General features: G+C 46.1%; 1 protein-coding gene across 6 annotated transcripts in view; it reads right to left on the bottom strand.

Moving 5' to 3' along the window:
• Nucleotides 1-16,690, bottom strand: part of inpp4b (inositol polyphosphate-4-phosphatase type II B) — a 697,459-nt gene that overhangs the window by 75,138 nt on the left and 605,631 nt on the right. For all 6 annotated transcript variants that reach the window (XM_070872076.1, XM_070872113.1, XM_070872087.1 and 3 more), the window contains one exon: nucleotides 12,151-12,263. In XM_070872076.1, the coding sequence (XP_070728177.1) occupies nucleotides 12,151-12,263 (113 nt within the window). The remainder of the gene's footprint in view (nucleotides 1-12,150; nucleotides 12,264-16,690) is intronic.

The following is a 16,690-nucleotide window of genomic DNA, read 5'->3' as shown; positions in this document are numbered from 1 at the left end:
AGCAGCACCAGGCATACCGAAAAATGAGGTGCCAACCTGCGGAAGCTGCAACACAGGACTACATGCATACTGAAAAGCAGTAGCAGCATGCCATAGATAATAAGCGATCCAACAATCAATGGATCAGATCAAAGCTCTGCACTCCAGCCACATCCAGTCATGAATGGTGGTGGATTATTAAACAACTAACGAAAGGAGGAGGTTCCATGAATATCCCCATCCTCAGTGATGGTGGAGATCAGTACGTGAGTAAAAAAGACAAAGCTGAAGCATTTGCAACCATCTTCAGCCAGAAGTGCCGAGTGGATGATCCATATTGACCTCCTCCTTGGGTCCCCAGGATCATAGAAGCCAGTCTTCAGCCAATTCGATTCACTCCACATGATATCAAGAAATGGCTGTATGAACTGAATACAGCAGAGGTTATGGGCCCCGACATCATCCCGTCTGTCGTGTTGAAGACTTGTGCTCTAGCACTAGCCGCACCTTTACCTAAGCTGTTCCAGTGCAGCTACAACACTGGCATCAATCTGACAATGTGGAAAACTGCCCAGGTATGTCCTGTCCACAAAAAGTAGAACAAATCCAATCCAGCAAATTACCGCCCCATCAGACTATTCTCAATCATCAGCAAAGTGATTGAAAGTGTCGTCGACAGTGCTATCAAGCAGCACTTACTCACCAATAACCTGCTCACAGATGCCCTGTTTGGGTTCCATCAGGTCCACTCAGCTCCAGACCTCATTGCAGCCTTGGTCCAAATACGGACAACAGAGCTGAACTCCAGAGGTGAGGAGAGAGTGACTACCCTTGACATCAAGGCAGCATTTGACCGAGTGTGGCATCAAGGAGCCCGAGTAAAATTGAAGTCAATGGGAATCAGTGATAAAACTCTCCACTGGATGAAATCATACCTACCACAAAGGAAAATTGTTGTGGTTGTTGGAGGTCAATCATCTCAGCCCCAGGACATCGCTCCAGGATTTCCTCAGGGCAATGTCCAAGGCCTAACCATCTTCAGCTGCTTCATCAATGACCTTCCTATTGTGTTCCTAATACAGATGAGACTGCACACAGGGAGGTTAAAGTAACAGTGACCTCAGTCTTTATTAAGACACTCCAGAGTGAGGAGCAGGCCTTAGGGGTGAACTTATATACAGTGCTCCCAAGGGATGCAGGGATCCCTTGGGACTTCAGGGGATGTGCTCCCTGGTGGCGGAACATGGGATTGCGTGCTTTACAGATACACAACATCACTCCCCCGCAAAGTCAAAGTGAAAACTATTGACAAGGTGAGGCGATCGGGAGCCTTTCTTTCCCTGGTGGACTGCGTCAGTACAAATGTCTGTTCTGGTGTGTTGGCTGTGCCCTCGCTGGGCTGGCGTGTTGTTGGTCCTGCAGGGCTGCTGGGTGAGCCTGGCCTTGCTGGGCTGTTGGGCGTGATGGGTTCAATTTCCTGGTCTGGAGTGGTGTCGTTGATCCTTTGGATGTGTGTTGTGGGCTCGAAAAAGGTAGTGTCTGCTGTGGGTTGTTCAGGGCAGTCTGTGAACCGCAGCCTCGTTTGGTCCAGGTGCTTTCTGCAAATTTGTCCATTGTCTAGTTTGACTACAAACACCCTACTCCCTTCTTTAGCTATCACCGTGCCCGCGATCCACTTGGGACCATGTCCATAGTTTAGCACATACACAGGGCCATACAGATCAATTTCCCGTGACACAGTGGCGCGACCATCGTTTACATTTTGCTGCTGCCGCCTGCTCTCTACCCGATCATGCAGGTTGGGGTGAACCAGCGAGAGTCTGGTTTTGAGTGTCCTTTTCATGAGTAGCTCAGCTGGGGGCACCCGTGAGCGAGTGGGGTCTCGTGTGGTAGCTGAGCAGTACTCGGGACAGGCGGGTTTGGAGTGAGCCTTCTGTGACTCATTTAAGGCTCTGTTTGATTGTTTGTACTGCCCGCTCTGCCTGCCCATTGGAGGCTAGTTTAAACGGGGCCGAGGTGACATGTTTGATCCCATTGCGGGTCATGAATTCTTTAAATTCAGCACTTGCTGAAACATGGCCCGTTGTCACTGACCAGTATGTCAGGCAGGCCGTGGGTGGCAAACATGGCCCTCAGGCTTTCAAAGGTGGCAGTGGCGGTGCTTCCCGACATTATTCCACATTCAATCCATTTTGAAAAAGCATCCACCACTACCAGGAACATTTTACCGAGAAACGGGCCCGCATAGTCGACATGGATCCTCGACCATTGTCTGGAGGGCCAGGACCACAAACTTAGTGGTGCCTCTCTGGGCACGTTGCTCAACTCAGCACACACGCTGCATTGCCGTACACAGGACTCGAAGTCAGAGTCGATACCGGGCCACCACACGTGCAATCTGGCTATCGCTTTCATCATTATTATATCTGGGTGTGTGCTGTGGAGATCCAAGATGAATGTCTCCCTGCCCTTTTTGGATAGCACTACGCGGTTACCCCACAACAGGCAGTCTGCCTGAATGGGCAACTTGTCCTTTCGCCGCTGGAACGGCTTGATTAGCTCTTGCATTTCAACAGGGATGCTGGCCCAGCTCCCATGCAGTACACAGTTTTTTACTAGGGAAAGCAGAGGATCTTGGCTGGTCCAAGTCCTAATCTGGCGGGCCGTGACAGGTGATTTATCATTTTCAAACGCTTCCATGACCATCAACAAGTCTGCAGGCTGTGCCACCATCAACAAGTTTGCAGGCTGCGCCATTTCCACCCCAGTGGTGGGCAATGGTAGCCGACTGAGAGCATCTGCACAATTCTCGGTGCCTGACCTGTGGCGGATGGTATAGTTATACGCTGATAGCGCGAGTGCCCACCTTTGTATGTGGGCTGAGGCATTAGTATTTATCCCCTTGTTTTCAGCGAACAGGGATATGAGGGGCTTGTGATCGGTTTCCAGATCAAATTTGAGGCCAAACAGGTACTGATGCATTTTCTTTATCCCGAACACACACGCTAATGCCTCTTTCTCGATCATGCTGCAGGCCCTCTCGGCCTTAGACAAGCTCCTGGAGGCATAGGCGACAGGTTGCAACTTCCCCGCTTGTTAGCTTGTTGTATTACACACAACTCCGTATGACAATGCATCACATGCTAGCATAAGTCTTTTACACGGGTTATACAATACAAGCAGCTTGTTGGAGCATAAAATGTTTCTGGCTTTCTCAAAAGCAATTACTTGGTTTTTTCCCCATACCCAGTACTCACCTTAACACAATAACACATGTAGGGGCTCTTAGAGGGTGCTTAACCCCGGTAGGAAGTTACCAAAATAGTTGAGGAGTCCCAGGAACGACCGCAGCTCTGTGTCGTTCTGTGGTCTGGACGTGTTCCTGATAGTCTCTGTTTTGGCGTCTGTGGGTCGAATGCCATCCGCCGCGATCTTTTTCCCAAAAAACTCTTCTGTTGTCATGAAGACGCATTTCAACCTCTTCAGCCGCAGCCCTAGGTGATCCAGTCACTGGAGGACCTCCTCCAGGTTTTGTAGGTGCTCGACGGTGTCCCGACCCATGACCAATATGTCGTCCTGAAAAACCACCATGCGTGGTACCGACTTGAGTTGGCTCTCCATGTTTCTCTGGAAGATCGCTACAGCCGACCGAATTCCAAATGGGCATCTGTTGTAGATGAACAGTCCCTTGTGCATGTTGATGCAGGTGAGGCCCTTCGAAGACTCCTCCAGCTCGTGTGTCATGTAGGCCGAAGTCAGGTCGAGCTTGGTGAACGTCTTGTCTCCTGCCAGCATTGCAAATAGGTCGTCTGTCTTAGGTAGCGAGTATTGGTCCTGTAGCGACAAACGATTAATAGTTACTTTATAATCACCGCAAATCCTGACCGTGCCATGACTTTTGAGTATTGGAACAATCGGGCTGGCCCACTCGCTGAATTCCACTGGGTAGATGATGCCCTCATGTTGCAGCCTGTCCAGCTCGATTTCCACTCTCTCCCTCATCATGTGAGGTACCGCTCGCGCCTTGTGGTAAATGGGTCATGCCTCTGGGACCAAGTGGATCCGCACCTTCACCCCGGAAAAGTTTCCAATGCCTGGCTCAAAAAGGGAAGGAAACTTGTTCAGAACCTGGGTACATGAGGCCTCATCGACATGTGATAGCGCTCGGATGTCATCCCACTTCCAGCGGATTTTGCCCAGCCAGCTCCTTCCAAGCAGTGTGGGGCCATCGCCTGGGACAATCCAGAGTGGCAGTTCGTGCACTGTGCCCTCATAGGTGACCTTGATCATGGCGCTGCCCAGGACAGTGATGAGCTCTTTGGTGTACATTCTCAGTTTCGTGTGGATGGGGCTCAGGGCTGGCCTTGTTGCATCACAGTCTCTCAAACATCTTTTTACTCATGATGGATTGGCTAGCGCCAGTGTCCAGTTCCATGGCTACGGGTAAACCATTCAATTTTACATTTGGCATTATAGGTGGACATTTTGTCGAAAATGTGTGAACCCCGTGTACTTCAGCATCTGCCTCCTCTCTCTGAGGCTTTGAAATTGCTTTGATCCACCATGGACCGATCTTCCTCTGCCACGTGGTGGTTAGCAGGTTTTGCAGAGCTTGCAGCTCATCTGCAAGCTCGTTGGAGGTGCCCCATTGTTCCACAGCTCTTGCAAACATACCCTTTGAAGCGACATGAATAGGCTGAATGGAAGCCTGCGCAATGCCAACAAGGTGTGAATTGCCTTGCATTCATCTATTGTTGCAAACTCAGTCATCTGGGTCACCTGAAGCCTGCTGGCAGTTGCAGACTCGTGGTTTCTACCCTGTACATTTCTGCTCGCAAACACAGTTCCAGTTAATTTATGAACATTGCTAGCACTTGTGTGCTGAGAGATTTGTTTGGTGTTGTCACTGGTGGACATAAACGCCTGTGCTATCACAATGGCCTTATTGAGGGTCGGTGTCTCTACAGTCAAAAGTTTTCGTAGCATGGTCGCGTGGCCAATGCCCAGTACAAAAAAGTCTCTGAGCATCTGCTCCAGGTAACCATCAAACTCACATTGTCCTGCAAGTCGCCTTAGCTCGGCAACGTAGCTCGCCACTTCCTGACCTTCAGATCGCTGGCACGTGTAGCACCGATACCTCGCCATCAGCACACTCTCCGTCGGGTTAAGATGCTCCTGAACCAGTGTACACAGCTCCTCATATGACTTATCTGTGGATTTCACCGGAGCCAGAAGATTCTTCATGAGTTTGTAGGTCGGTGCCCTGCAGACCGTGAGGAGAACCGCTCTCCTTTTTGCGACGCTTCCTTCTCCGTCCAGCTCGTTGGCTACAAAGTACTGGTCTAGCCGTTCGACATAGGCTTCCCAGTCCTCACGCTCCGAGAACTTCTCCAGGATGCCCACAGTTTGCTGCATCTTTTTATTGGATTCGTATACTCGTCGCCAGTTATTGTATTCCTAACACAGATGAAGCTGCACACAGGGAGGTTAAAGTAACAGTGACCTCAGTCTTTATTAAGACACTCCAGAGTGAGGAGCAGGCCTTAGGGGCCAGCTTATATACAGTGCTCCCAAGGGATGCTGGAATCCCTTGGGACTTCAGGGGATGCGCTCCCTGGTGGCGGAACATGGAAGTGCATGCTTTACAGATACACAACACTTCCCTCCATCATTAGGTCAGAAGTGGGGATGTTCGCTGATGACTGCAGTGTTCAGTTCCATTCACAACTCCTCAGATAATAAAGCAGTCCGTGCCTACATGCAGCAAGGCCTGGATGACATTCAGGCTTGGGCGGATAAGTGGCAAGCAACATTCGCGCCACACAAGTGCCAGGCAATGACTCTCTCCAACAAGCAAGAGTCTACCCACTGCCCCTTGACATTCTGAGTATTCTGTGGTAAGTGTCTCACTTCCTGACTCCCAAAGCCTTTCCACCATCTACAAAGCACAAGTCAGGAGTGTGATGGAATATTCTCCACTTGCCTGGATGAGTGCAGCTCCAACAACACTCAAGAAGCTCGACACCATCCAGGACAAAGCAGCCCGCTTGATTTTCATCCCATCCATCAACTTAAACATTCATTCCCTCCATCACCGACGTACCGTGGCTGCAGTGTGTACCATCTACAAGATGCACTGCAGCAACTTGGCAAGGCTTCTTGGGCAGCACCTTACAAATCCGCGACCTCTGCCACCTAGAAGGACAAGAGCAGCAGGCGCATGGGAACACCATCCACTTGCAAGTTCCCCTCCAAGTCACAAACCATCCTGACTTGGAAGTATATCGCTGTTCCTTCATCGTCGCTGGATCAAAATCCTGGCACTCCCTCCCGAACAGCACCGTGAGAGTACCTTCATCACACGGATTGCAACAGTTCAAGAAGGCGGCTCACTATGACCTTCTCAAGGGCAATTAGGGATGGGCAATAAATACTGGCCTCGCCAGTGATGCCCACATCCCATGAATGAACATCTTTTAAAAAGAAGCGGTGCAATGAAGTGTTCACTAGATTGATCCCTGGGATGAGAGGGTTGTCCTATGATGAGAGATTGAACAGATTGAGTCTATACGCTCTGGAGTTTAGAAGAATGAAAGGTGATCTCACTGAAACATGCAAGATTCTGAGGGGGATTGACAGGGTAGATGCAGAAAGATTGTTTCCACTGGCAGGACAATCTACGACGACGAAATTGCCCCTCCCAATAAGGCCTCTGGTCACCTGAAAGCGGAGGCCATAGGGCGGCATGGAATGGCCACCGACTCTACGGGGAGGGGCCGCTATTTTGTAAATTGCCCTTCGTGACTTTTGGAGCAGTGCCCGGGACCGCTCCGCCCATTTTCCCACTGTGGCATGCACGCGCTGACTCCTTACCCACTGGCGGGGACGCCCTCGTGAAATTGCCCCTTTGCCGGTATGGTCCAAAGGGAGCGGACACACCGCAGGTCAGTGCCCTCGACAACATTTTGTATCGGTGCACTCTCTGTGGCATTGAAGCCCAGTTGCCTTAAAGGGGAGGGCGCACTGCCGCGGCCATCATATTATTTTATTTTGTCGACCGACTGCCAGGTCGGCCCAACAATTATGCCCCCAGGCTCGGCCGGGCTGCCAACAGGCAGCCTGGCATCTCCTCTTGGGTGCCAGGCCACTGTCCTGGCCGAAACCTTCCCTGGGGTGGCCCAGTGGACCTCACGTAAAAGTATGCAGAGCTCGCACTGGCTCTCCCCTTTAACTGAAGGAGAGAGACATTGTGACCAATCAGCGTGACGCGGCATGAACGCGGCGCTGATGACTGGACGGGGCGGCCGGCCCATTGCAAGGACACTTCCGTCCCTCAGCCACCGCGACACCCGCCCCGACCCAAAAAAATCTTCCAAGTGCAGAATCTCGACTGAATCTGTTTAAAACTTAAAAAAATGGAGGGTGCGCCCCGTTTCGGGCGTGGGCAATTTCAGCCCCTAGAATTATCTCAGGAAAAGTGGCCAGCCATTTATGACTGAGATGAGAAGGGATTGATTTACTCAGAGGTTTGTGAATCTTTGGAATTCTCTACCCCAAATGGCTGTGGATGCTTAGTCATTGAGTATAATCAAGACCGAGACAGGTAGAGTTTTGGACTCCAGGGGAATGAAGGGATAGGTGGATTGGGTGGGAAAGTGGAATTGAGGTGGAGGTTCAGCCATGGCCTTAATGAATGGCGGAGCGGGCTCGAGGGGCCGTATGACCTACACCTGATCCTAATTCTTATGTTCGTATGATATAGAAAATAGCACACCTTAAGAAAGCTGTCACGGTCTAATTCACAATGATGTACCAGGTAGATAGCCCAAGTACATATGCCGTAAAGTATTGCCTGCCAACTTTCTATGCGTTTACTGCTGGCACAAGCCAACCCTACAGTGGGCGGGCGTGGAGCTAACATGAAAGCAGGCCACAACCAAGCTCCTGGGGGATAGTCCCTGGCAGACAGCTGACTGTGTCGGGGAGGGGGCTGAATATGATCGATGGAGAAGCGTGATTGTGTTTATGGGGAGAGGTAGTCCAGGGCATGAGACACCAAAGGTTTTCTTGTGGAGCCCAATGGAACACTCCTGCTCCTCCTGGCCCAAAAGGAAACCTTAAAAAATGAAAACTGACTTACCTTATCGGTCCTCTTCTGAGTCTGCTGTTCCTTAGCGCTAGATGTTTCCGGCGAGGCCAGATCCAGATGCCAAACGACTGCGCGCTAAAATGCCGTCGGGGTCTGAATGACATCATCAGACCCTGACTTTTGTATTTTAATGAAGCTGTTGCCTGCCTCTAGCAAAGACCTCACTCGCTTCCCGAAACCCGGGTGTTAAAATATTGGCCGCGGTGAGTGCAGCGCCAACCCAAAGGGCAGGATGCTGCTTGCTGCTTCTAGTTTCATTGGTTGTGCGGGGGGGGGGGGGGGGAGATGGGGGAAGAGTTTAAAAGTGGGCCTTCAGTGTTTGATGCCTTTGGCAAGTAAATATTACATTGCATTTGTATTGTGTTTCTGCTGTTCACTGAACTGGGTTGTTCAATCATCAGTATCTTTCATATTGGATTAATCCAGAGTGAGCACAACTTAGGCATTGTATATAAACCCTGGACTCAAATAGTAAATGTCAATCTGATCTTCTGACATGTATGTTATTAGCGACAAGAGCCTGATATAGATTGCATATTGGAATTTTGGGATACAATATTTCTAATGTATTGTGGATCTTGTGCAGGATTTAGAGTTCATGCATCCTACGTAGTACAGTTTACATTTAAGAAAGGTTAGGAAGGTTATGGAAGAGGTAAAGGACATAGGAAAAATGATGTGAGAGGCATTAAAAATCAAAAAGGCGAGGATCACCTCAAAACTCAAAGATTGGGGAAGCACAGTAATGTTTTCTGGTATACTTCTGGTGGTTTGTAAAGGAAGGGAGTTCACCCAGGAAAATAAAAATATAAGAAATGGCTGGTAATCTGGTGTTAAATGAATGATAATATTTTCATAAGTAAATGTGAATATTTGGGGACAATAAGGATGGGTACAGGAAAGATGGGCTGAACCTAAACAAAACAGGAACATTACGATTTGGAATGAACAGTGAGGCAGCTATCAAAAAGCAGTGTGTGTGTGTGTGTGTGTGTGTGTGTGTGTGTGGTGGGGGGGGGGGGGAGGGGGAAACTTGATCTGAAACAAGACTGATTGACATGTGGAAAGTAGCCAACAGGCAGGTACGAACACAGTACCTCATAAATAAATAGGAACTAGATACCAGTAACAGGCAAACACTGGGGCCCAAAATTACAATAAGGGTAGTTTGTACATGTAAACAGATGTATGACCCAAACTGGAATCTGTTTTGGAAGTAGGCAAATACTACGTAGTGGGAATATCGGAGTATTTGGAATACTCATATGGTTAGCTTTTTGGTGGGGGTGAGGCTGTGAAGGGATCTGTAAATAACACAAGGATTTTCAATGCATTGGGAACAGGGAGCCAATGGCAGTTGGTTTTAGTGGGGCGTGGGGCAGCTGAGGAGCCACTTATATTTGAAGTTGTTTTTAGAACACGAACAAGGCAATAGACTTGTTCGTACTTGTCTGAATTAAGTTCAAGTACAAAACCTTAGTTGTACAAATGTTTGCATAAAATTTCTTTGTATGCTGCGTTAATGCATCTATTAATATTTTTAAATAAAAAGTGAATGATGAATGACAATCTCCTAGTAAAGGATCCTCTAGGAATGAGTGAGCATAACATGGTTGAATTTCAAATTCAGTTGGAGGGTGAGAAAGTTAGATCTCAAACCAGTGTCCAAAGCTTAAATAAAGGAGACTACAAAGATATGAAGGCAGAGTTGACTAAAGTGGACTGGGAAAATAGATTGAGGTGTGGGACGGTCGATGAGAAGTGGCAGACATTCAAAACAAGGGCATACAAAGTGGCCAAAACTAGTGGGAGGACAGAAGACTGGGAAGCTTTTAAAAGCCAGCAAAGAACGACTAAAAAATTGTTAAGAAAGGGAAGATAGACTATGAAAGTAAACTAGTACAAAATATAAAAAGAGATAGCAAGAGTTTCTACAGGTATATAAAAAGGAAAAGAGTGGCTAAAGTAAATGTTGGTCCCTTAGAGGACGAGACCTGGGAATTAGTAATGGGGAACATGGAGATGGCAGAAACTCTAAACAAGTTTTTACGGTAGAGGACACGAACAATATTCCAACAGTGGATAGTCAAGGGGCTATGGGCGGGAGGAACATAACACAATCACAATCACTAAGGAGCCGGTGCTCGGTAAGATAATGGGACTAAAGGCAGATAAATCCCCTGGACCTGATGGCTTGTATCCTAGGGTCTTAAGAGAAGTAGCGGCAGGGATTGTGGATGCACAATCTATTTACAATCTATATTAACGATTTGGAAGAGGGGACTGAGTGTAACGTAGCCAAATTTGCTGACGATACAAAGATGGGAGGAAGGGTAATGTGTGAGGAGGACATAGAGGCTGCAGGAGAACAGACAAGCTAAGTGAGTGGGCAAAAATTTGGCAGATGGAGTATAATGTTGGAAAGTGTGAGGTCATGTACTTTTGCAGAAAAAAATCAAAGAGCAGGTTATTATTTAAATGGAGAAAGATTGCAAAGTGCTGCAGTACAACGGGACCTGGGGATACTTGTGCATGAAACACAAAAGGTTAGTATGCAGGTACAGCAAGTGATCAGGAAGGCCAATGGAATCTTGGCCTTTATTGTAAAGGGGATGGAGTATAAAAGCAGGGAAGTCTTGTTACAGATGTGCAGGGTATTGGTGAGGCCACACCTGGAATCCTGCGTGCAGTTTTGGTTTCCATATTTACGAAAGGATATACTTGCTGTGGAGGCAGTTCAGAGAAGGTTCACTAGGTTGATCCTGGGGATGAGTGGGTTGACTTATGAGGAAAGATTGAGTAGGTTTCGCCTCTACTCATTGGAATTCAGAAGAATGAGAGGTGATCTTCTAGAAACGTATAAGATTATGAGGGGGTTTGACAAGGTGGATGCAGAGAGGATGTTTCCACTGGTGGGGGAGACTAGAACTAGAGGGCATGATCTTAGGATAAGGGGCTGCCCATTTAGAACTGAGATGAGCAGAAATTTCTTCTCTCAGAGGGTTGTGAATCTGTGGAATTCGCTGCCTCAGAGAGCTGTGGAAGCCGGGACATTGAATTAATTTAAGACAGAAATAGACAGTTTCTTATCCGATAAGGGATTAAGGGGTTATGGGGAGCGGGCAGGGAAGTGGAGCTGAGTCCATGATCAGATCAGCCATGACCTTATTGAATGGTGGAGCAGGCTCGAGGATCCATATGGCCTACTCCTGCTCCTATTTCTTATGTTCTTATGTATACAGCTCCGGTGGTATATCGGTAGTATGCGATGAAAATTGGACTTTTTGGGTGGTATGCAGGCGGTTCTGCACAGCAGACGATGTGCATATCGCTCAGCGGTATGTCAATGATGAATATCGGCATTTTTTGACCAAAATCGTATTTTTGGGCGATACGCGGGCAGTATGTCGACTAATTTCGGCCCCATAAAAATTAAATTTAAATACACATTTTTATAGTAAAAACCCTGTCCATTAAGGTAAGTTTATTTTTAACACTATTAAAACACATTTAAAAAAATTCCAAAAAATATATTTTTTCTAAAACAATTAATTTCAATTAATTTTAAATATGTGAGGTGTTTTATTTATTTATTATACAGTGTTTGGGTGTTTTAAGAGTTTCTCTCATTGATAATAATGGGAACTCGTACAAACAGAGTTCCCATTTTTATCAATGAGAATACTGCATCGTGATTGGTTGTCCAGGTACACGTGCCTCTGGCTTGGACTTGCGTACCTCGAGGACAGTTCCCCATGTGCTGCGCAGTGAATCTAGGCCTCCATCCGGGTTCTTACATTTCTCCGGGATCAACAGGTAAATTCGTAGATTTGTTTTGGGTCGGAGGTGTTCGTATGAAGGAAGCCTCCGACCTCAATTTTAGGCCCAATATGTGGTGTTTGGTTGCCTGTTGCTTGGAGTTTGCAATTAGATTCAATGCTTATTCTTATCAAAAACAACAAAAATTACAATTCATAAAAGGGTGATCTTTTGTTCTTTTTAAATAAACAAATGGAACTTACTGATGCAGCAAGTTTTAGGATTTCCACATTTTTTCTTTTCCTAACTTGGATGTTTTGACTAAGGCTTTGAAATAGTTCTTTTATATCAGTCTGGGTTTGAAATCGAGGCAGACCTGCAAAAAGGGGGGAAAAGTTTTCTGTAAATCATAAGCCATCGAGTAACTACAAAGGTTAATACATTATTGAACTTCAATGAAAACATCAAGCACTAAAATATTTCTGCATTGATTATTTCCAAGATCATTTTTATCGGGAATTCCACTACTAAATATAGATATGGACGTAAAATAGAAAAAGGTACTATTAGCGAGGTCTGCAACTATTTCATAACTATTTAACAGAACAACAGAGAACTTTTACATTGATTTTCTTGGTCCTTTTTATGTCGAATGAGACTTTAGGGCTGAAATTACCCCTTTCTACAAGAGCTGTGACCGCCTCAAAGAGACAGACACGGGTCCGTATGGACTTACCGCCTAGTCGGCATGTAGTTGCCCACATTTCATAAATTGCCCTCCATTTTTTTTCCAGCAGTGCTCGTCACCATGTCCCCGTGTTGCCGTCCCTTCGGGCACACGCGACCACCCCCCCACCCCCCGCCAACCGGCCGGCATCGACCCCTTTCCAATCCGCGCGGTAAATTGCCCCGCGGCAGCGGATTGGCCACCGCTCAGTCCCCCCCGACAGCTTTCCGCTGTGGGAAGCTGTGTGGGGCTGGGCAGCATGTCCGCCCTTAAAGGGGAGGGCACTCTGCCGCGGCAGCCGTTTTATTTTAATTGTCGGCCGACTCCCAGGTCGACCCGACAATGATGCCCACAGGTTCGGCCAGGCCTCCAACAGGCAGCCTGGCACCTCCTCTTGGGTACCGGGCCGCTGGCCCGGCCGAAACCCTCCCTGGTCGCCGAGTGGGCCAAACTAAACTAACTGTAGAGTTCACAGCGGCCCTCCCCTTTAACTGAAGGCACCGACCAATGTCTGCCCCGCTCCATGCCAACTTCTGCATGGAAGGAAAAAACATTTTAAGAACTGAATTTCACGCTACAGGATCGGTGAGTGCGCCCTCTTTTGGTGGGAGGGCAATTTCAGCCCCTTTGTCTTTTTTAAACAATATTTTTTCTATTCCTCCATTCCCTTCTCCACTCCATCTGAAGTGGACAGCTGGGCGGGTGACCTGGTAAACTATTTACAGGCTTTCTAAGTCAGTGATGCTCTCAGATCAAGCATTAACAAGAGTGAGCCAAGATTTTCCTTCCACCCTTTTGGGCAACAATGGACTTTTCTTGGCACCTCTTTGCAGACATTTGATATACAAGGATAGGATAGGACATGTAAATCCATGTCCAATTACTTCATGACACAGCATGAGCTGTTTACTGTTTAAAAAAAATGTTTCAGCTCTCTACCGTAAGAGAATTTCCAAATGTTGAAGTTACAGTACCACACTTTACAACATTATACTCCTCACACATTGTTTTTCCTCCCATCTTTGTATCATCAGCAAACTTGGTTACGTTACACTCAGTCCCTTCTCCCAAGTCGTTAATATAGATTGTAAATAGTTGGGGTCCCAGCACCGATTCCTGCGGCACCCCACTAGTTACTGGTTGCCAACCAGAGAATGAACCATTTATCCCGACTCTCTGTTAGTTAGCCAATCTTCTATCCAAGCTAATATATTACCCCCAACCCGGTGAACTTTTATCTTGTGCAATAACCTTTTATGTGGCACCTTGTCAAATGCCTTCTGGAAGTCCAAATACACCACATCCACTGGTTCCCCTTTATCCACCCTGTTTGATACATCCTCAAAGAATTCCAGCAAATTTGTCAAACATGACTTCCCCTTCAAAAATCCATGCTGACTCTGCCTGACCGAATTTTGCTTTTCCAATTGTACTGCTACTGCTTCTTTAATAATGGACTCCAACATTTTCCCAACCACAGATGCTAGGCTAACTGGTCTATAGTTTCCTGCTTTTTGTCTGCCTCCTTTTTTAAATAGGGGCGTTACATTTGCAGCTTTCGAATCTGCTGGGACCTCCCCAGAATCCAGGGACTTTTGGTAAATTACAACCAATGCATCCACAATCCCTGTCGCTACTTCTTTTAAGACCCGAGGATGCAAGCCATCAGATCCAGGGGATTTATCCGCCTTTAGTCCCATTATCTTACTGAGTACCACCTCCTTAGTGATTGTGATTGTGTTAAGTTCTCACCCCCCATAGCCCCTTGACTATCCACTGTTGGAATATTGTTAGTGTCCACTACCGTAAAGACTGATACAAAATATTTGTTCAGAGTTTCTGCCATCTCCATGTTCCCCATTACTAATTCCCCGGTCTCGTCCTCTAAAGGACCAACATTTACTTTAGCCATTCTTTTCCTTTTTATATATCTATAAAAATTCTTACTATCTGTTTTTATATTTTGTGCTAGTTTACTTTCAGAGTCTATCTTCCTTTCCTTAATCATTTATTGAGTCATTCTTTGCTGGCTTTTAAAAGCTTCCTAATCTTCTGTCCTCCCACTAGTTTTAACCACTTTGTTTGCCCTTGTTTTTAATTGGATACCGTCCTGTATTTCTTTAGTTAGCCACAAATGGCTATCTTTTCACTTACACTCTTTTCTCCTCACTGGAATATATTTTTCTTCAAAGTTGTGAAATATCTCCTTACATGTACACCACTGTCCATCAACCATCCTACACTTTAATCTATTTTCCCAGTCCACTTTAGCCAACTCTGCGCTCATACCTTCATTGTCTCCCTTATTTAAGCTAGTACGCTGGTTAGAGATCCAACTTTCTCACCCTCCATCTGAATTTGAAATTCAATCATGCTTTGATCTCTCATTTCAAGGGGGTCCTTTACTAGGAGATTGTTTATAAATCCTGTCTCATTACACAGGATCAGATCTAAGGTAGCCTGCCCCCTGGTTGGTTCCGTTACATACTACTCAAGGAACCCATCCCTTATGCACTCTATGAACTCTTCCTCAAGGCTATCCTGACCAATTTGATTTGTCCAATCAATATGGAGGTTAAAATCACCCATGATTATTGCTGTTCCCTTTTTACAAGCCCCCACTATTTCCTGGTTTATGCTCCGACCAACAGAGTTGCCACTGTTAGGGGGCCTATAAACTATGCCCACCAGTGACTTTTTCCCCTTATTATTCCTTATCTCCACCCAAACTGTTTCAACATCCTGATCATTTGAGCCAATATTGTTTCTCACTAATGCAGTGATTCCATCCTTTATCAATAGAGCTACTCCACCTCATTTTTGTTTCTGTCTGTCCTTCCAGATTGTCAAATACCCCTGAATATTTAATTCCCAGTCCTGGTCACCTTGCAACCACGTCTCTGTAATGGCTATCAGATTATACTCATTTGTCTCAATTTGTGCCGTCAATTCATCTACTTTGTTACAAATGCTATGTGCATTTAGATAAAGTGCCTTTAAATTTGTTTTTTTTTACCTTTTTTTCCTGCTTGTTTCCTCTCTCCTTCAAATTCACTTTCTTTATTTTTGCTTTCTAATTCCGGCTTTACTCCCCTCCAAGATGTTGTAAATACCTTAATTACTGTGAGGATGGATTGTAACAAGTAATAACAATGTTATGTTGTATGGACAATTGTAGGAAAGATCCATTTACTCTAGTTCTGGACAAAATGAGCTCAGTGTCATCTGGTGAATGTTAGCAATAATGGTCCAGAAACACAGACTTATTTAATGCAGTGGTCCTGATCGCTCTTCTCGTTTTGCTGAACTTATTTTTTTTTTGTGGGGGGGGGGTGGGGGGTGGGGGCGTCATGGGGCAATTAAAGGAGGAGGGATTTCCTGTGTTCTAGATCGAGCAAAATTATTAATGCATTTCTAAAGAATGAGCTTACGATTTTTCTACACCTAGCACACAGAAAAAGTCTTAAAGAGGCTCCTTCATGAGAAATACAAGCTTTTGCTGAAATATTGTACTTGTTCTATTTCAATTCTCTTCAGAGGATCAGTCATCAGCCCAGATACTGAAATGGTCTGAGAATGCACTCTCAGGTGATTTCCTCCCCCTCTATTTTATACATAAGCATGTCTGGTGCTCAATCACCTTCTAACATTTTATACATATACAGTCAATAGCGTTGATTTCAAAGATAACTAGTTGAACTAGCCAATTAGTTTTCATGTTTTCTTTACTGGTTCTGAGTTGAAAGCAGTTTTTGAATCATAAAATCTTACAACACAGAAGGAGGCCATTTGGCCCATTATGCCGATGCTGGCTCTTTGAGAAAGTTGTCCAATTTACTCCCACACCTCAGCTTTTTCCCCATAACCCTGCAAAGTAGTCCTCTTCAAATACATATCCAATTGTCTTTTAAAAGTTCCTATGGGATCAGATTTCACCACCCTTTCACGTAGTGCATTCTAGATCTTAACAGCTCGGTGAAGAAATTTCTCCTAATTTTTCCTCTAGTTTTTTTGACAATTATTTTAAATCTATGATCTCTGGTTACTGACCCACTTACTTGAGGAAATAGTTTCTC

The sequence above is a fragment of the Pristiophorus japonicus genome, chromosome 2 (genome assembly GCF_044704955.1).
Source record: "Pristiophorus japonicus isolate sPriJap1 chromosome 2, sPriJap1.hap1, whole genome shotgun sequence".
Taxonomy (NCBI): domain Eukaryota; kingdom Metazoa; phylum Chordata; class Chondrichthyes; family Pristiophoridae; genus Pristiophorus; species Pristiophorus japonicus.
The sequence above is the reverse complement of the archived record's forward strand: the minus strand, read 5'-3'. Positions and strand labels throughout refer to the sequence as shown.